This window comes from Oryctolagus cuniculus, chromosome 12, assembly GCF_964237555.1.
Source record: "Oryctolagus cuniculus chromosome 12, mOryCun1.1, whole genome shotgun sequence".
NCBI lineage: Eukaryota > Metazoa > Chordata > Mammalia > Lagomorpha > Leporidae > Oryctolagus > Oryctolagus cuniculus.
This window is the reverse complement of record NC_091443.1, coordinates 102,642,716-102,663,651: the sequence shown is the minus strand read 5'-3', so window position 1 is coordinate 102,663,651 and position 20,936 is coordinate 102,642,716. Positions and strand designations below refer to the sequence as shown.

The following is a 20,936-nucleotide window of genomic DNA, read 5'->3' as shown; positions in this document are numbered from 1 at the left end:
AGAATCCGGAGCCCTGACCGGGGCTAGAACCCAGTGTGCCGGCGCCGCTAGGCAGAGGATTAGCCTAGTGAGCCATGGCGCGGGCCCACTGTTTTTTCAAGAAGAGAAACAGCACAGGAGGCAGGAGCATACTTTGAATACAATAAGGCAAAGACTATGGATGAAAAAGACCTTATTGTGGTAGTGACTTCTTCGCTCAGCTATCACGCCGTCTGCCGTTCCAATACCACAAGGAAATGAAGTTGAAGATCCCAGCTCCTCTTGCAAAACAGCCTTCCAGTTATCCACACACATCTCCCCCTTATTAACTGTGCTCCTAATGGTTTGATTTCTTTGGAATCTGTGCTAGCTTGTACTGATAACTTAGCAAGATGATACTGAACACACTGCACAGATTTGCCTGTGCTCAGGGTTATGGAAACATGTTCAGTGGTCTTCTCAAATACAAACCAGAAATGCTTTTGAGCCCACACTAGCAGTTGCTGTTCTGACAAAACCGAGCCTCCATCCCTAATGCCTTTGATGTGGACTTTTTCAGGCCCCAGTGTCTCTCTCTCCTTAGCTTGAGGTTCTGATGTATTCTCTGTGGTGATTACAAGCCAACTCCTTATTAAATATTAACTCACTAAATTGAGTGAGTGGAACAAGAGTTGGGCTGGCTGTGCAGGACTCTGGATTGCAAGATTCAGAATTCAACTGTCATCTCTGTGGCTAACACCCTACCACTAGACTCTGTTTTGAGATGCTTTGCAGGAACTTCAAGTTCTGATCAAAGAAAGGAATAACCAAGCTATGCACAGACCCCAGAAGGGCTGTAGCCCGCTTGGACATCAAATACAAAGGCCTCTTACTTCTGACCCAACCCCAGGAAGGCCACGGGCAGTAAGGAACAATCAGAGGGGCTGGCGCCATGGTTCACTTGGCTAATCCTCCACCTGTGGCACCGGCATCCCATGTGGGTGCTGGGTTCTAGTCCCAGTTGCTCCTCTTCCAGTCCAGCTCTCTGCTGTGACCCAGGAGGGCAGTGGAGGATGGCCCAAGTGCTTGGGCCCTGCACCTGCATGGGAGACCAGGAAGAAGCACCTGGCTCCTGGCTTCGGATCGGTGCAGCTCCAGCTGTTGCAGCCATTTGGGGAGTGAACCAGCAGAAGGAAGACCTTTCTCTCTCTCTCTCTCTCTCTCTCACTGTCTAACTCTGCCTGTGAAATTAAAAAAAAAAAAAAATCAGTGACACGCACACACGGCTCAACCGTCCCTTGAGTCTGTGAGAGTCACCACTCGTCATTCCTTGAGGAGTTCAAGAACTGAGTGATTGCTGCCTGCCTCCTTGCTCCCGTGCACTGCAAATAAACTACTTCCTTCTACCGCCCTGGTGTCACTGGTTGGCTTTCTTCTTATAAGGCAGGCACACCTGGATCTGGGGTCCAGTAGCAATTCCTCCAACTAGTTTCGGGGGGTTTTACAACACTGATGTAAAAAGTTAATACATCCTGGAATCCAGTGTTGGGATTTTTTTCTCTGGAAAAGCTTATAACAATTTACTGGATATGTGCTTGTATATAGGGGGCAACAGGTCAGAAGCACTTTTTTTGTTTCCCCAAGGGGAAAGATGGGCTTTGTAAGTATAATTTTATTCCTTATTTATTTTACTTAAATTTGGTAAAGTACTGTTGGAAGTGTCTATGATTTTGTCAGTGAATGTGAACTTTTTTTTAGTTTTTGTGAGTTTCACATTGATCTTCAGTGCCTATAGCATTACAAAATAAGATAAAGTCACATATTATGGGCCTTCCAATATACAACATTAGGAAGTACAGAAGATCAATTCCAATGTATTGGCCAAACTAATAGACTTGAACATGGTCAAGCCTTCAGATCAAAATGCCTATTTAAAGGAAATGTAGGGGACGAAGGAACGTGGTAAACCACACCATGGAGATGTAATCAGAAAAATAAATTTCAAGGAAAAAAGAAGAGAAAACACTTAAATGTTGACAGAGAATTAAAAGATAAACCATCCAGGCCGGCGCCGCGGCTCACTAGGCTAATCCTCCGCCTAGCGGCGCCGGCACACCAGGTTCTAGTCCCGGTCGGGGCGCCGGATTCTGTCCCGGTTGCCCCTCTTCCAGGCCAGCCCTCTGCTGTGGCCAGGGAGTGCAGTGGAGGATGGCCCAGGTGCTTGGGCCCTCCACCCCATGGGAGACCAGGAAAAGCACCTGGCTCCTGGCTCCTGCCATCGGATCAGCGCGCTGCGCCGGCCGCAGCGCGCCGGCCGCGGCGGCCATTGGAGGGTGAACCAACGGCAAAGGAAGACCTTTCTCTCTGTCTCTCTCTCTCACTGTCCACTCTGCCTGTCAAAATAAAAAAAAAAAAAAAAAAAAAAAAAAAAAAAAAAAAAAAGATAAACCATCCAAATGCAAAACATAGACTATATTTGGAGACTAATTTGAATAGGCAAACAAAAATAATGGAGTAAGGGGGCTGGCATTGTGGTGTAGCGACACCAACATCCCATATGGGGGTCGGTTAGAGTCCTGACTGCTCCACTTCCAATCCAGCTCCTTGCTAATGGCCTGGGAAAAGCAGCAGAGGATGGTCCAAGTGTTTGGACCCCTGCACTGACGTGGGAGACCTAGATGGAGTTCCTGGCTCTTGGTTTCAGCCAGGGCTGCAGCCATTTGGGGCGCGAAGCAGTGTATGGAAGATCTTCCTCTCTCTCTGGCTCTCCCTCTCTCTCTGTAACTCTGACTTTCCAACAAATAAATAAGTTAAAAAAAAAAATAACAGAGTGAGGACTTCTGAAAATGCCTCCAGAAAACTGTCAGCATCAACAGTTTCAGGACTCTGGAAATTAACCAAAGGCTCCTAGCAAGCTGGGAGGTTACTGTTCAGGAAAAACACTTGGTAAGAACAGCAAGCTTTGCGTCCGTTATTCTGAACTCCCCCATTCTCTATCCCCATGGTAACCTTGAGAGCCATGGGGCGCACGGTCCCAGTGAAAACAGCAGCTTGCCGAACACTGCAGGGGGTGGGCTGGGCTGGAAGCCCCCTCAAAGTCCGGTCCCCGACTGTCATCCTCTGCCCCGTCTGTTGGCTGCCTGGAAGACCCCACTCACAGGGATGTCTTTATTTTACCTGACTGGGAGCGGCCCCAGTGCAAACAGCCTCTGCTCACGGCATTTGTCCAAACCAAGCAGAGGTAACCGTTTAACCCTGAGGCTAAAGAGGGGGTGGATGGTAGATGGAGAAAACAATAAGCTAACCGAAAGGCTTAAAAGGCAAAGATGGGAGTGAGAAGTCTACAGGCAGGGTTGAAAAGCGCCGACGAATTGCTGGGAACCCAGAAGGCAGGGGTAGGACTGTGTGCATGCCCAGAAAAAACCCGAGAAGGCTCTGAGCTCTCACCTCTGGCTGCGTGCTTGTATTTTTCAAAACAAAAACGCACATACACAGACTTGCACATACAAACGTATAGCAAAACAGAGAAAAAAACTCTACATGCTCACTACGATGGGTCTGGTTAACGAAATGATGATACGCCCTTCTAATAGTGGAGCATGGGGTGCCACTTATGTTACTGGGTACTTATTATAAATTCAGACTTACTAAGCCTGCGGGTTCTTGCCTAATATTCAGAGAAGAATTCAGAATACTGGCACAAATAAACGAGGCAGCATGGTAAGTTTTAAGGTTTTTATGTAGTGAGAGGAATGCATAGGAGGGTGAGAGCCCTGTCTAAGAAAGAAAGGGAAATCTGGATTCTTACTGAGCACCAGGAGCCAGCCACGTGGAGGAGCGTGCAGGCCAGGAAGCATGGGATGGGCTGAAGGCGCGGGGCAGCAAGGGGGTCCAGGGCAAAAGGAAAAAGGGGCCGGGCCCACTGTGTTCCAGGCCTTTAATCCACTTCCAAAGGGGAGTGGTTAATTACCCTGATTGGCAAGTGGGCGAACAGGTGTAGCCAGGTAGGGGCATGAGGTCACACAGGGGCGTGATGAAGGCGTGGCCTTCCAGCTCACAAACCTGATCAATTCTATCCTACATGCCTGCCTACAACACTTCTATGTCAGCATTCAAAAAAAATAAAGCCCTTCTATAAGAACTGAGAGACAAAAATCCTCAGTGAATAAATGCACACTCAAGATATTTACATCTCACGATGAATTCTGTACATCTTTCTAAATGATACGCTTTCATATGGAGGTTTACATCACACTGCGTAGCTGTTAAACGCACGTGTGCACAAACAGCAGCTACCCGTAATACAAGCAACTGTTACTAATATTAGTACCTGCCAAGAATGGAACTAATCGGGAGTGTGTGGGTGATAGTGACTTGAACTTTTCCAATTTATATCCTTCTTTGTCCTTTGAATTTTTAATGGAAAGCACGAACTTTACGATATAAATGATTAAAACACAACTACTCAAACATGTTAGTCCCACTAACTTCACAGCGGCTCTGATCTCCAGGCAGTGTGTAACTGATTCCTTTTTCTTTGCCTGGATACTGGAATGTTCCATCATAAGCATATCACGTATTAATTGTGTTGACAAATACATCTAAATTTGGAAGCTTCCCTGAGCTAAGCATTCCCTTGTAAAAGGTCGTGAATACCTTGGGAAGCATTTGTCCTGTGCTTGTGTGTATATGCCAGGGGCCAACCCATTGACAATTATGCATTCAAGCAAAACTTTGAAGACCTGGACCCCATACATTTTATTTTAGCTAAAGTGGCTCAACTTGGGGAACACAGCAATGAATCTCCAGGTGCCCACAACATTATCCTTGGAGAGAAATGTGCACCACAGGGTGGCTGAGAAAGGTTAGCGACTTGGGGTTATCCTCTAGGGGGATCCCTCTTGAGAGTTTAACATCCTTTGACTGTGGAAAAGGCCATCTATTCTAACCATTTCAAATGCCTTCTCCAAAGCTGGAATTCCCCTTAATTTCTGTGACCAACCAGTACAATCTCCTACACTTGTAGATGTCTGTATGATATTTTAACGGGGAAATGCCTCTCAAATATTTTAGCATACCCATGAATCAACTGGGAAACGTGTTAAATCGCAGATTCCAGGCCCCCACCCCATCCACAGCAATCCCGATCCAGCCCAGGAATTTGCCCTATTCCAGCCTCTTAGGAGATGTGGATGTTGTGTGAATGTGAGCCACACTGAGCAGCCCTGATCCAGGGTGGAGAGGGGTAAAGTTCAAGGCCGTAAAGCATGGGGAAGGAGGAAACTTCTCCACATTGCCTCACCAAACTGCAGGAGAGGCCACAGCTCTAGCTCTGACCAGAAGAAAGCAAGACCCCTGGTAAGACAGAGGATATCAAGGAGGGAAGGGCCGGTAGTATTCACCGCGCTACAGATCTGGGCTTAAAAATGCCATTTGCAGAGCCGGAAATGTTTTTGGCTCAGTGGGTAAAGTTGGCTTTCCAGACCAGAAGGCCAGGTCAAGACCCAGCTGCTCCACTTCTGATCCAGCTCCCTGCTACTGCACCTGGGAAGGCAGCAGAAGATGGCACAAGTCCTTGGGCCCCAGCTACCCACGTGGGATTTCCAGGCTCCAGGATGGAGTTCTAGGCTCCTGGCTTCAGCCTGGCCCACAACTGGTTGTTGCACTCATTTGAGAAGGGAACCAGACCATAGATCTCTGTCTCTGTCTCTCTGTGTGTGTATTTGTGTGTGTGACAGAGAGAGACTGACTCTCTGTCACTCTGCCTTTTGATTACATAAAAATATCTTTTTTTCAAAAACGCCTCTTGGAGTAAATAGATTGTTAGTGAGCCTTGTAAAAGCAGACTCAACTGAGGTTATGCTTTGAGGGAGCAATGATGTAACAGCAGAGACAGCCAGTGTAAACAGTTTTTCCAAAACTTGGCAGTACAGGGTAAGTGAATGGTTAGGGTGGTAACTGGAGACGTGGTATATTAAGAGTTTTCTCTCTGTTTTAAATATAGATGAAGAAAACTATTTTTATACATTTTACATGTAAAAATTATGTGCTCATATGTTTAGAAATATAAGTTCATTTTTACATATATAATAGACATGCATATGCCCATTCATACACTTTTTTTTTTTTTGACAAGCAGAGTGGACAGTGAGAGAGAGAGACAGAGAAAGGCATACACATTTTTAAAGCTATGCTTTCATTTAAGAGGGAGAGACCCAGTCCTGTTAACCCTGACAGAGAGATCACGAGGAGATAAAGGAGTGAGCGGATGATGGGTGGAGTGAGTTCCAAGGAAGTGGGGAGGCTGGACTCCAGGACACAGATGGAGGATTAATTAGCCTTGGACAGGAAGACAGCCACTTGTGCCTTGGATGGGAGGGAGCAGAGAGGCGAGGGGTGCAGCTGCAGGGTGAGGTTCCTTCTAGTGGTTTCTGTTTTATTGCTATTTTTTTTCTGCAAACCTCTTTGGAGCCTAGCATAGAATAAGTTTTTCTAAATGGTCCATAAATGCTTAAAACAAAGTATATTCCTTCAGCATGCAATTCTCCATACATACTCATTAATGCAACATTAGTAATTACATTGTGCAGATTCTATTGATAATTTTTACTGACTTAAGTGTGTTAAAATCCATAGCAGCTTTATTTGCGTTTCCTTATTTTCCTATCAGTTTTTAAATATACATATTTCAATGTAACAGTATTTTGTTCACACAACTTTTTGTTGTTGTTGTTATTTATTGATATACAATGCTTTTCTTTTTTGCCTGAAATCCTATTAGTTCTGATATAAATATTTCCACCCATGTTTTCTTCTAATTTTTAAATACTTGTGTTGATTTTCATTTTACTGAGAGGCAGAGAGACAGAGAGGGAGAGACATTCAGACAGACAGATCTTCCATCCACTGATTTACTCTCCAAATGCCCAGAACATCCAGGGCTGGCTCAGGTTGAAGTCAAAAGGAGGCAGAGACCCAAGTGCCACAGCCATAACACCCGTGCTTCCCAGGGTACACATTAGCAGGGAGCCGGATCTGAAGTGTAGGCTCTAGGTCTCGAACAAAGCTCTCCCAAATGGGATGCAGGGATCCCAAGCAGCAAATCAACTATTGCGCCAAAGGCCCACTCCTGCTCACGCTTTCTTTGTTATGCCCTTGGGGATGGGCCACTTTGAAATCCCAGATAAACACCTCCTGGAAAGACCTGCCTGGGTCTGAGCTGGAGATGGGCTGCAGGGAGGAGCGGCTGTAATACAGCAGGAAGCCGGCTCCCACACTTGCAGATGGTGCTTCCGAGACTGCTTCAATTCTGTACTTTCTCATGGTGCAGGATCCAACAGCCAAAACCTGTCAGCTGCGGGAAAGGCCGCTCTGTCCAACCCTAGAGCACCGGGACAGTCAGCCCTCCTCTGGGAGCACGTGGGTTTGCTGTCGGAGGTGGTAATGGAAATGGCTTCCTGTTGAACACATTTATGGTTTGGGATCTTCCAGAACCTTCTACGGAGGGTAGGGGGTCCTTGATGGGCCGCTCACTGTGCCATCTTGCAGGGCATGTTTCAGGGCTCTTTCTCATCACTCTTCAAATGCCATTTGCTTTATTTTTACTCTGCAAACTACTGAGAGAGGCAACATGGAATGCTGGCTGCGATCACGGACTCTAGAATGGGAAAGCCTGCATTGGAATACCAGCGCTGCCACTCACAACTGCTGTGTGGCCCTGGGCACTCGGCCTACCCTCTCCGTGCCTCGGTTACAGGTGGAAAATGAGGATAATAAGAATACGTGCTCCAAAGGGGGTGTTGTGAGTAGTCAGTGGATAACATGCAAAGCCCTTAGAAAAGAACCCGGCACCCTCTAGGGGCTGAGTTATGATTAAAATCAGGGTTAGTATTAACCATGCCCCCAGGCACCACGCTAATAAGTTACCTCCTCCATTCTGATGAGAATCTGTTTCTACCATTAAGAAAACCGACGTTTTACCAGTTTAAATGACTTGTCTAAGATCACAGAACTTTCAAGTAGTGGAACCAAAAACTACATTTTCAATTCTTGTGTTTTTAAATGCTTTTCATTTTTAACTGATGCACAAAACTGCACACAATTTGGAGTACCCGGCGATGTTCTGATAGATATATACATAATGCAGTGTCCAATAAGGGTACTCCCTGAATATTCAGCATTTTTTTTTCCTAGGGAAAACATTCAGAATCCTGATTTCTAGCTTTTAATTTTTTGGAGAAATACATAGTGTGTTGTTATTATCTGTGATCACCCTTCACCCTTCTACTGTGAGCTCACACTATCTATAAACCCTCAAACTGACCCATCACAAATGTGTTCATTTACATACCCTAAGTTATTGGATTTGACTTGTTTGCTTTTGTAATCACTGGACTGACCTAAGATTACTTTCGCTTCCCCTGACTCTCCCTCCCACACATACATGCTCAAATCCAGCTGTTCCATCATACTTTTTCTATGTCTCATTTCCTGCTGCACATCACGGCTTTGCTAGGTAGCAAGATGTACAGGAAATAAACTGTCCACACAATATTAACTAATCAACAAGCATCAGTTCCATCCTAGGACAGAAACTTAGACAATTTATTTCAATACAAAGTCAAACCAGAACAGCACCAGCCTAAATACACACATTCCAAGGTAATTCAACAAAAGACATGCTTGGGTTCTCTCACTTTGACAATCTCACCTCTGTTTTCCTATTCCTGGGTTATGATTTTATATATATATATATTTATAAATATATATATATATTTATATATATATATACCAAACAAAATTTTCCATAAATTATTTTTCATGTTATTTTTCCTAACCCTGCATTTATTTTCTCTCCTACCTTCTAGGTTCAAACGCACACACACACACACCATTTCCAATAAATAAAAGAGTTTAAAAAAGAAGAAAAAGAAAAGAAAAGTGGGTAGAATCACGGCACAGCAGGTTAAGCAGCTGCTTGGGCTGTCTGCATCTCACATTGGATTGCCCCGGCTCCTATCCCACCTACCCTTACTGTCCACCTTCCTCAAATACATCCTGAAAGCATCAGAAGACAACCCAAGTACTTGGGACCCTGACGCTCACATAGGAGATGTGGGTGGAGATCCTGGCTTCTGGGTCAGCCTGGCCCAGCCCCTGCTATTGCGGGCATTTCTCTAAATGAAAAACAGCAGACAGAAGATCTCTGTTTCTCTGTCACTCTGCCTTTCGAGTAGATGAAAATAAATAAGTCAACTTTTTTTTTTCAAATAGGAAAAAGGGTGTCTGAATAAATGCTAATGCTAACAGTAATTAAAACCTACTGGGAAAATTGCAAAAAATACTCATTTTCCTTTAAAAATGAGATCAAGGACATGAAAGCATTTTGTCAACTGACACAAAATGGTGTTTGTTCATGATCTCCCACACCTATAAGGATTTGGCATCACTTAGGTGTGAGACACTGAGCAGAACAGGAGCTGACAACTTGAAAAGCAGGGGAGTCAGGTCAACGTCAAGGTCAGCTGTGGCAGGCATGGGGAAAGTCGGTACAGGGCTGCACTGGACGGCTGTCTCTCCACTACCTCCTGCAAACAGAGCTGGAATAAACGAGATGGGCCAATGAGCAGAGTAGGAAGTGTACAAGTCGGCAACGAATGGCGATTTTTGTCAGCGTAGGGAAGGGACGTGTCCAGGAGCTGACTTGGTGAGAACAAGTAGCTAGCTACCAGCGGGAAACGGACTGCCGTCCCTCCGCCCTGCCCTGAGCCATGAGAGTGCATCGCGGAAGTCTACCATTCGCTGAGTCTGCAAATGAGTATCCCGCGCCACGACTCCCATGTCTATGCAGAAACATCTGCTCCCAACCGGGAGGTCTATTTGTTTGCTGGCTTAAAATGCTTTTCCCTCAAAAGAGCAGCGCAACAGGCACAGGGCCCAGTCCTGTCGCTCTCCTGCTCATTCCACGGCTCGGCTTGAACAGCACTCAGTAGAGGGGCCGTGGGACACGGCGTCTCCTAACACACTTCTGTCCAGATGTTTCCTGGCCTCGCCCTGGATGTGGAGCTCTTGTCTTTCACCCTGCGTGCTACACTGAAGAAGTCAAGAACCTGGTGAGGAGGAAACACCCATCTGCCTCCTGAGAGCACAGACGGTTTCCAGGGTGACCCGGGGAAGCCTACAGTTACGCCACAAGTTCTAAGCTAGGGTCTCAGGACCAGAGTAAGGTCTTGAGGTCACCCTGATGTGCAGGCTGCATTGAGAACTCTTGACCTGGGCTCTCCCAAGGAGAGTTGCGTAGGTGTGGCCGAGGCAGCCTCTCCCTACTTTGGCTGCATTTCCATGCTGCCTTTGTTCTATCTCCCATCGTCCTAGGACTGTGCACCTCTCACCTCATGCTCCATCCAATCACCCTTGGGAGACAGCTCTGGAGGGTGGTAGGCACGCTGATTCTGAAGGCAGAGCCATCTTGGCCTCTCACCGGTGGGGAGACCTTAAATACAGTACTGAATTTCAGCGAGTGCATTTATCCATGTAGACAGGGAGGTCATTCCAGCAACTGCCTGGAAGCGTTAGAGTAGGACTACATGACACCATGCTTGGGAAACACTTGGCATGGCGCCTGGCGCATTTATAAGCACACAACAGGTAAAGGCTACTGTTCTTTTGATCATCATCCTGGTAACTACTACTGGTAATCCCAGCACTGTCGTCTGGTTAGTGGATGTCAGCAATCCAGAGTCACAATGAATGTGGCAAGGCTTGGCTGCCAACAGGCTGCTTGGAATTCAGTATCCTTGGGGATTGCTACAGTGGGGAATCTGGTCCATGTAGGCACTTGAACTCTGTGAAGGTCAAGTCAAGCTACCTTTACTGAAAACAAACCAGCTGCCAGGTAGTAGTTCAGGTGGGAGATGTCCGTGAGGAGCTGACATACCAGTGAGAGGGTCAGTGCACAAACAGAAGCCCTCCCCATGTAGGAAGGGACAGTAACACATTCATAGGTAACAGTATCAGAAGATTCCACATCAACTCACTTTTGTGGATACAGAACATTTCCTGCCCCCTTCCAGACAAAGCCACCTTTCAAACCTTTCAATTACAGCTTTGAAAAATGTCTTCATAGAGGACCCAAGGTCTTCTTTCTCTCACCTCTATTCAATCCCAAGACCCACTTTTTAAAATGAATTAATGATATGCTTAAGAGACTTCCTGAGCCAACATGGTCTTCAAAATTATCCGTGTCAACACTCTTACTGTGCAGATGAGAGAGCCACGGAGCCAGCCAAGGATCTTGTCTAAGATCACAGATGGGCAGGGGCCAAGCTGAGCTTATTATCCCAGTCTTTGGCTTCCAGTCCAGTTCTGTTGCACAACACCATTTAGTCCCAGTGGAAATCTTAACGGGAAGCAGAACCATCTCCAGGAAAGGGTACAGACCCATTCATGCACCACTAATTGGGTTCCACGGATCTGTTCAGTACTAGCACTAAGAATAAAGTAGACATGGCACCCACTCTTGCAAAGTCTTACTGGTTGGAAAGGCAAATGAAACAAATAAGCAACTGTTGCAATAAAAACGAAGCAGGAAAGAAAAAGAAAAAGAGGGAGATTGGACAAAGAAAGTCTTCTTAAGGTGTTACTTGAATTCATGAGTGAGAAAGGGGCAGCTATGTTAAGAACTGGGATAAGCATGTTCCAGGCGTGGGGGTGGGGGGAATGCACTTGGCATTCTAGAATGTTCCAGAAAGCTGGTATGACTACAGCCTGAATGAGGGACAGAGACAGCACATGAAGGGACACTGGGGTAGAGGATACAAGGCTTTGAGTTTTAGCATGAGTGTAAAGGCAATTCATGGAGAGGCTGAGGAGTTCACAGTCTGTCTGGAGCACATAATCCATGACATTCCTTCTCAGCAGAAGGATATCGATTTCTCTTATTTCCCTTCACGAACAGGGCTAGAATTCACACAAAAATGTGCAAGAGAGGTAGGCAAGAACTGGGATCCAGGGCTCTTTATGTCCAATCCTAGGGTTTTTCTTTTGTGCCACATTTCTCTCTCTCTCTCTCTCTCTCTCCCTCCCTCTTTCTCTCTCTCTTTTCCTTCTCTCTCTCTCTCTCCCTCTCTCTCTCTCTCTCTCTCTCCCTCCCTCCCTCCCTCCCTCCCTCCCTCCCTCTCATTGAATTAACTGGGACAGAAATAACCCATGGAAAGTAACAGGGCTGCTATGGCTTAACCTTGATTTGACTCCCAAACTCATGAAGAACATTAAATCCCAAAGTCATGAGTTAATAGCACTAAGAGAGTGGAAATGTAATTCAATTATGACATTTGGAGGTGGCCCAGTGGGAAGGCCTTAGGTCACTGAGAAGGCATGAGAGGGTTGGCTATAAAAGCCGAGTTGGGTCCAGCCACTCTCTCTGCTTCCTGCTTGCCACGAGACCCTGGAGTGTGTGTTCCAACACTGCTATCCACTGCCCTCTTAACAGGGCCTACCAAGAGGCCACCAGATCTTGGACTCTGAACGTCCCGAACCATGGTACCTCGTCTCCAGTACAACACAAGGGCCTTTGGCTTGAACAGCCCCTTTCAGCCACAGTTCTGGAATAAGGGTATTATCAGTCATAATCTTGGCCTAGAAAGATAACGAGGAGACAGAGATGATGTGAGAAGACAGGAAGAATGAAAACCACCCAGTATACTAAGTTAGCAAACCCTTTAACTCTGATTCAGTACCCTGCATCATGGAATATGTTGAATGTGTGGATTGTTTTTGGAAATGATGGTCAAAGGAGAAATGAACAGTGTGTGGAGATTAGAAAACCCACAAGCAGCAGCCTGTGAGGCAGCCCATGGTTCATTCACCTAGCCCAGGACTGCTTTTTCAGGGGTACTGAGGGGTGCTTCATAAAGAGAAGGTGGTTGTCTTTGTAATGTCATGAGTTGGGTAAGGGCTGATGTTCCAGGTTGGCCTGATGCATCATTGTATCTACTGAAAGCTTAGTTGCCAAGACAAGAATAGGCAAGCCAATCTTGTTTACTGGCCTCACCCATGTGTGCCTTTACATGGACAAGACCAAAAATAAGAGACAAACCTGAAAATACAACTAAGCCCCTCAGTGCCAAGGCAAGACTCTCCAAGTAGATGTGTCTGCTTCTTTTGTTGCTGTTTTTAGAGTTTTCTCTCTTAAATTTGAGCGGTCTCCAGTTCCCTTTTCCAACATCCAAAGCTACCTATGCCAGTTGTTAGCTCAGTCTCTCTCCTTCTCCCTCTGAACAGGAAATTTGTGTGTTGTATTTGGATTAAATTCTGATTTTTCTCATAGCAAAGGTTTTGGCTCCAGGCTCCTACACCTTGTGTCTGTCTCACTGCGTGATGGAAATGATATCCTGTGTACAGCCTTGTGCACTCTCCCCGGCATGCGGTTGTGCCAATCGGTCTCCTTGCCATGTCCTGACTCAGGGTGAGTCCCAGGGAAGACAGGAATGATTGCTTGGCAAGGTGTGGACAGTGGAGCTGCATGGACACGGCAGGCCCCAGTGATACACACTCAGGGGGAGACATGGCTTCCTTTCCCACATTTCTTTCACACAAAGCATGATTGTAGGGAAGTGCTTCCATATGGCTTCAGGAAAATTCCAGCCAAAGGCAGCTTTTTAGCTGGCCAGTTGCAGAACAGAAACAGACATGAAGGGATGGTGATGAGAACCCAGAACTCAGAGCACTGCATCTTCAAACAGCAGGAATCGCTGCAAACTTTAGCCTCAGCGCAAGCACATGCATTTAGACCCTGCTGAAAAAGTCTGCGTCCTGTGGGATGCTCCCAGCTTACGCCACGTCACTCACGCCCTGCCTCGAAGGATCCGTCTGTGCACTCCAGCTCTCCTTTCTTCACAGAAATGGAGCAGAGCAGCCGGCGCTGTGGCTCAGCGGGTTAAAGCCCCGGCCTAAAGCGCCGGCATTCCATATGGGCACCGGTTCTAGTCCCAGCTGCTCCTCTTCCCATCCAGCTCTCTGCTTTGGCCTGGGAAAGCAGTAGAAGATGGCCCAAGTCCTTGGGCCCCTGCACCCATGTGGGAGACCCAGAGGAGGCTCCTGGCTCCTGGCTTTGGATCGGTGCAGCTCTGGCCGTTGCAGCCATCTGGGGAGTGAACCAGCAGATTGAAGACCTCTCTGTCTCTCTCTCTACCTCTCTCTGTAACTCTGTATTTCAAATACATAAAATAAATCTTCAAAAAAAAAAGAAATGGATCAGAGACATTACATGGGGGCAGGCATTGTGGCACAAGCGGCTGCTACAGATGCCTGCATCCTATCTTGGAGTGCCTGGTTCAAGTCCTGGCTACTCTGTTTCTGATCCAGCTCCCTGCTAATGCACCTGGAAGACAATGCATGGTGGCCCAAGTGCCTAGGTCCCTGCCGCCCACATGGGAGACCCAGATGGCATGCTTGGTTCTTGGGCTAAGCCTGGCCCAGACCTCGTTGTTTCAGACACTTGGGGAATGAACCAGAGGGTGCCAGCTCTCTCTCTCTCCCTCTCTCTGTTCCATTCTGCCTTTCAAATAAAGAAATAACTATTTTTAAATTGTAGACATTTTACAGGTTCTTAACATGGGATTAAGAATGTCCTAAATGGGCATCTATCTGAGAACCAGCACCCCCCCCCCCGAAAAAATCAGAATAGCAAATGTGGGGCTTATGCAGGTTCAGACGCATAAGCCTGGAGAGAAAATGCATAAGTTCCAATAGATTGCCAGAAGGATCTATTTTCTATTTTCCAAAGGCTGAAGATCAATGAGCAGGAGAGAATATGAATAACCTCACTAAGAGTGAGGGCTCGGCCAGCGCCACAGCTCACTAGGCTAATCCTCCGCCTGCAGCGCTGGCACTCCAGGTTCTAGTCCCGGTTGGGGTGCCGGATTCTGTCCCGGTTGCTCCTCTTCCAGTCCAGCTCTCTGCTGTGGCCCGGGAAGGCAGTGGAGGATGGCCCAAGTACTTGGGCCCTGCACCCACATGGGAGACCAGAAGAAGCACCTGGCTCCTGGCTTCAGATTGGCACAGCGCGCCAGCCACAGTGGCCATTGGGGGTTGAACCAATGGAAAAAAGGAAGACCTTTCTCTCTGTCTCTCTCTCTCACTGTCTACTCTGCCTGTCAAAAAAAAAAAAAAAAAAAAAAAGAGCGAGGGCCTATGACACACGAGCAGGAACCCAGACAACAGGCCCTCCCCCTGCGCCCCTCCGCACAGAGTGCTGGTGAGTGTTTCGCTTGGCTTCTCCCCAGGTCCAGTGAGAATGATCCCATTGCTACTCTCTCTTTTGGACTCTGACAGTTCAGGTCCCTTCTTTTCTGGTGAGATTTCTGAACACTGGACGGCCAGCACGAACACCAGGCACTTCCCAGCACCCTGAGCTGTCTCTCATGCCCCTCCCCACCCTCTTCCTCCCTTCGCCCACAAGCCTTCCTGGGCTAACCTTCCTGGACAGCCAACTTCCCCTGGTCCGTGTCTTCCCTCCAGCTCTGGGTTCTCCTACAACTCAGTCTTCTCTGATACTTCTGAAGATCTCTGATACTTCTGAAGATCTCCTCCTTAGCCATCAGCAGCTTTCTTAAACACAATGCCCAGATGGAATGATTGTGTGTTTAAAAATCTGTTAACAAACATCCATATTTACATTGGAGGCCTACAAGAGCTGTGACATTCTCTGATATCCAAACGAGTAATAATTCTTTTTAAAATTTAAAAAAAAAATCAATTTTAGAGTCGAGAGAGAGAGAAAGAAAGAAAGAGAGAGAGAGTGCTCCCATTCATTGGATTACTCTCTAGATGTCCCCAAGAGCTGGGGTTGAGGCCGGCACCGCGTCAACAGGCTAATCCTCCGCCTGCAGCACTGGCACTCCGGGTTCTAGTCCCGGTTGGGGTGCCGGATTCTGTCCCGGTTGCTCCTCTTCCAGTCCAGCTCTCTGCTGTGGCCCGGGAAGGCAGTGGAGGATGGCCCAAGTACTTGGGCCCTGCACCCACATGGAAGACCAGGAGAAGCACCTGGCTCCTGGCTTCAGATTGGCACAGCGCGCCGGCCGCAGTGGCCATTGGAGGGTGAACCAACGGCAATGGAAGACCTTTCTCTCTGTCTCTCCCTCTCTCACTATCCACTCTGCCTGTCAAAAAAAAAAAAAAAAAAAAAAAAAGCTGGGGTTGGACTGAGACCAAAGCCAGGAGCTGGGAACCCCATGCAGGTCTCCCACATGGGTGGCAGGAACCCAGTTACTTGAGCCATCACTGCTGCCTCACAAGGTTGGCATTAGCAGGAAGCTGGGGTCATGGTGGCAGACATCAAACCCAGGCACTCCAATATGGGACACAGGTATCTTACCTGCTAGGCTAAACGCACACACACACACACACACACAAATGAGTAACATTTCTAACAAAAATGCATCTAGCCTTCACTGAGCACTCTGATGGTACCAACTCCGTTGGAGGGCTTGGCGTGGACGGATTTATTTTATCCTAGCAACAACTCTACAATGGTGGTCCTCTTGAGTGCATTCTTGGCCAACAGACCACCATTCAAGGTCACCATCACTCAATAACACCCAGCGAGTTGAACCTCCAGGAACCCACACTTTCCCATCTCAGCTGACTCCTCTGACTTTGTATGTTATTTGAGGCCCTTCTGTCCTCAAGGCCCTGAGCCCTCAATTTCCACGGTCAACTTTAGCTTCCGGTGAAGAGTCAAAAGAGCCAATAGCGTGGGCCACACACTTAGTTTCTCGCGTGTTCTCCCGCAGCACCGATGTGGTTACTCCGTTCTTGCCACCAATGGGTGGGTAGCAAATCCTCCTTGCAACACATTCTCACCCCCTCTTCACTCATGGACCCATCACAATCAGGCTTTAGTGTCAGCCTTACACTCCTTGAAACCACTCTTCCTGACAACATAACCTTCAACTTACCAAGCACAAATCTGTGGACTCTTGTTCCAACAGACCTCAGAAGAGCACTTAGCATGGCTGCCTTTGAAATCGCACGTTCCTCTCTCCCACAGCACGGCTCTGAGCTCTCTGTTCACCCACTCACTTCTGCCATCGCTGCTCTGTTGAATTCCCTTAGGCTTCTTCTCTGGCTAACTGCCTTGAGCCTTGACTTCAGTGCTTCCTCTTGGCTTCCTGTTACAGTCTACCTCCCCCGTTCAGGTGGACTCACCTGTATTTATAACTCAGTCCCACCAACAAGGGGACTTTGCTATCAATCATGACAAGCTGGCATTTTTTTTTTTTTTTCAGATCAACTCTCCAACCACAGACAAAATAAAATCAGTGCTTGTTTGAAGGCATCAGAAAGCTATCAAGAAACTGAATATTTATGAGGCTACAATTCTGGAAGATAGCAAACTGCAGAGAGGTGGCCTTGGCCTTTGATACGTTTCTCCTTCGCATGAATTCCTTACCCGAAGGAACAACAAACCTATCCACCCAGCTGCTCAAGCTGCAACCTTTGCACCACCCTGGCTTCTTCTTTCTCTTACAGTCTTTTTTTAAAAGATTTTATTTTATTAATTTGAAAGGTGGAGTGACAGAGAAAGAGGGAGAACGAGAGAGAGAGAGAGAGAGAGAGAGAGAGATTTTCCAACCATTGGTTCACTCCCTAAATGGCTGCAATGGCTGGGGCTAGATCAGGCCAAAGTCAGGAACCCCATCCAGGTCTCCCACATGGGTGACAGAGGGCCAAGCACTTGGGACATCTTCTGCTGTTTTCCCAGCTGCATCAGCAGGGAGCTGCATTGGAAGCAGAGCAGCTGGAACTCCAACCAGCATTTCGATACGGGAGGCCAGTGTTGCAGGCAGTGGCTTAACCCACTGAGCCACAACGCTGGCCCCTCTATTATTGTCTTCATGCAAAAAATTACCAGATTCCGCTGATTGCACCTCCTAAATCTGTCTCCAACTGTCCCCTCCTCTACTTCTCCTGCCCCTCTACTTTAGATCAGGCCCTCATTATTTCAAACACTCTTCAGCATTTAAAAGAAAAAAAAGAAAGCTTCCCATTTGGACTCCCAGCATCCTGGCTCACCTCACAAGTAATCCATCCTCCACACACTGCGAGAATTCCAGTACTCAAACACAGACCTGTGTCATTCCACTGGCTAACTTGCTTGATGCCTCTATTTAACTTACAATAGAAAACACAACAATGAGGGTCTTTATGGTTGACTCCTGAATGCCGCTCTCTCTTATCTTCCACCCTGCTCCACACTCATTCATCCCTGAGCAAAATTTTAATGGCTCCTTAACAAAGCCGGGTTTCTCTCTGGTGTCTCATCATAGACTTCGTGCTTGCTGCGAATGGAAGATTCTTTCTGTGAGGTTCTCCCCAAGAAGAAGTAACTTCATAAGTTACATCAAAGTAAACTCAAATGCATAAAGGATTTAAAAGTAGAAAAACAAAGCCAGGAAAGTACTGGCAGAAAACATGCATGGAAAAAATTTTTCCCTTCAAAGCAGGAAACAGCAAACTCCAACCTGAGGGTCAAATTCAGCCAGCATCCTATTTTTGTAAATAAAGCTTTATTGGAACACAGCCATGTCCATTCATCTACAGGTGGTCTGCAGCTCCCCTTGCATTCCAACAGCAGAGGTGAGCAGCTGAGCCAAGGACTAGATGCCCCCCAGAGGGCAAATATTACCATATTTATTACATGGTCCTTTACACAAAAGGTTTACTAGCCCTCACAATTAAAGGATTGTTTAAAAGTCAGATATTACTAAAATGAAAACTAAATAAAACTTAGAAACAACTAATTCTAAAAACATAAGCAAATGTAAAAGCCAGATGACAAACTGGAAATCACATCTGAAATACGTGTGACAAAGGTGTGCATTTGGAGCAGCGCTTGGATGCCCATCGAGTCCCAGCTCCTCTCTTAATTTCAGTTTTCTGCTAATGAACACCCTGGGAAGTAGTAGATGATGACCCAAGTACTCGGGTCTCTGCCACCCACATGGGAGACTTGCAATGACTTGTGGGCTCCTGGCTTCTGCCTGGCCCAGCCCCAGCTAACTGCTGGCATTGGAGGAGTGAACCAGTGGGTGGCCAATCTTTCTCTCTGTCTCTCTCACTGTCATTGTCTCTCTCTCTCCCTGTCAAATAAATAAAAATAGAATTTTAAAAATTAAAAAAATAAGTATGACAAGCAAAAGCATAGTATTTATGATACGCTAAAACTTCACAAGAGTAAGGAATGAGCTAATGTCCAAATAGGAAAATGAATTAATGACCTCAATAGCCAATGGAAGAATTATAAATGGGCAACACATATATGAAAATATTGTCTCTCTTGTCAGAAACCAGACAAATAGAAGAAATCACTTTTCTATATATATGAAAAGTCATCAAATATTTTAAAAACAGTAGTAGTCTGTATCAGCCAAGAGTCAAAGCAACAGGCACGCCTTGAAGAGATAATGGGAACAAAATTTTGACACACAATTTTTGAAAGAAATCTGATTTTTTAGAAAACTAGTCAAAATTATTTTCAAGTACAATAACGTTAGCATTAGGAAGATGTGATTCTGGAAATAAACGAAAACATCTTTCTGGAAACACAGCATTGGGTTTTAAACCTACGTTTTTCAGGAGAAACGTGCGACTTGGACTGTCCCCGCACGAGCCTGCAGGTGGCGCCATCGCCGGCACACACGCCACAGTTGTCCTCCTTGGCGCTGCTTCCCAGTTGCCGGTCGCAGCCCACGGCCTGCGGAGAGAAGCCGGGCGGTCAGGAGGGGCAGGACGCAGGGCAGGTGCAACTCAGGGACACATGCAGAGCCCTAGTCACGGTGTCGTCCACCTGAAAGGCACGGGTGGGCGGTCTGTGATGAGAACATGGCTAAGTCTGAGTGAATGCCAGAACATCGCGAAGAGGAGGACTGACACGTCTGTCTAATTTACTTTTTACTTAGGTAATGTTAGGTACATAAAGTAAACGGACACTGTGGGTGATGTTCCCTCCCACTCCTCCCCTCTCTCCATCACCACACTTGTCCTGGTCTTTCATTTGCTCACCAAAACAACCCCGACCTTGAACCTGGGCGACAGGGAACTCCAAAATGTTCATGGAAAAGGGAACTAAAAGGTAAGTTTATTTTGATGCATTTTTCAAAAGCCACGCGTGGTTTTCTCATAAGAAGCATTTTTCCTCTGCGGTTTTGAAGACACTTTTTCTATCCTTCTGGTCCACAGTGTTACTTTAAATGTAGTTTTGTCTTTCTCCATTTCCACTTATCTGTGAGTCCGCATTCCGTATCCTTAGATCTCCTGTCTTTACCTCCCTCCTTCCATCTCTGTCATTGTGTCTGTATATTTATAAACACATTTAAATATAAGAATTAATAGGATAGATGGTGCATACAGAACATGTTTATACTTGTATATATAGTGTGTGTATGTGCGTGTGCATGTGTCTGCATGTATAGTGTGTATGTGTGTATATATAGTGCATTTATATGTGTGTGCATGTGTGCGTGTGTATATAGTGTGTATGTGTGTGCATGTGTGCGTGTGTATATAGTGTGTATGTGTGTGCATGCGTGTATATAGTGTATATGTGTGCGTGTATATATGTAGTATATGTATATATAGTGTATTTATGTGTGTGCATGTGTATGTGTATATAGTGTGTGTACATGTATGTATAGTGTGTATTCATGTGTGTATATATGTAGTGTATGTATATATAGTATATGTGTATGCATGTGTGTGTGAATATACAGTATGTGTGTGCGTGTGTGTATATAGTGTTGCGTACATGTATAGTGTATGTATGCATGTGTGTATATATGTAGTTTGTGTATATAGTGTGTGTATGTATATAGTGTGTGCATGTGTGTATATATAGTGTGTGTGCGTGTATAGTGTATATAGTGTGTATATGTGTGTATATGTGTGCATGTGAATATATAGTATGTGTGTGCATGTGT

At 46.3% G+C, this 20,936-nt stretch overlaps 1 protein-coding gene across 1 annotated transcript in view; it reads right to left on the bottom strand.

Annotated features, from left to right (window-relative positions):
* ADAMTSL3 (ADAMTS like 3) overlaps positions 1-20,936 on the bottom strand; it is a 411,707-nt gene that overhangs the window by 216,729 nt on the left and 174,042 nt on the right. Inside the window, exon 7 of the mRNA XM_008275279.4 lies at positions 19,588-19,714. Within this exon, the coding sequence (XP_008273501.2) occupies positions 19,588-19,714 (127 nt within the window). The remainder of the gene's footprint in view (positions 1-19,587; positions 19,715-20,936) is intronic.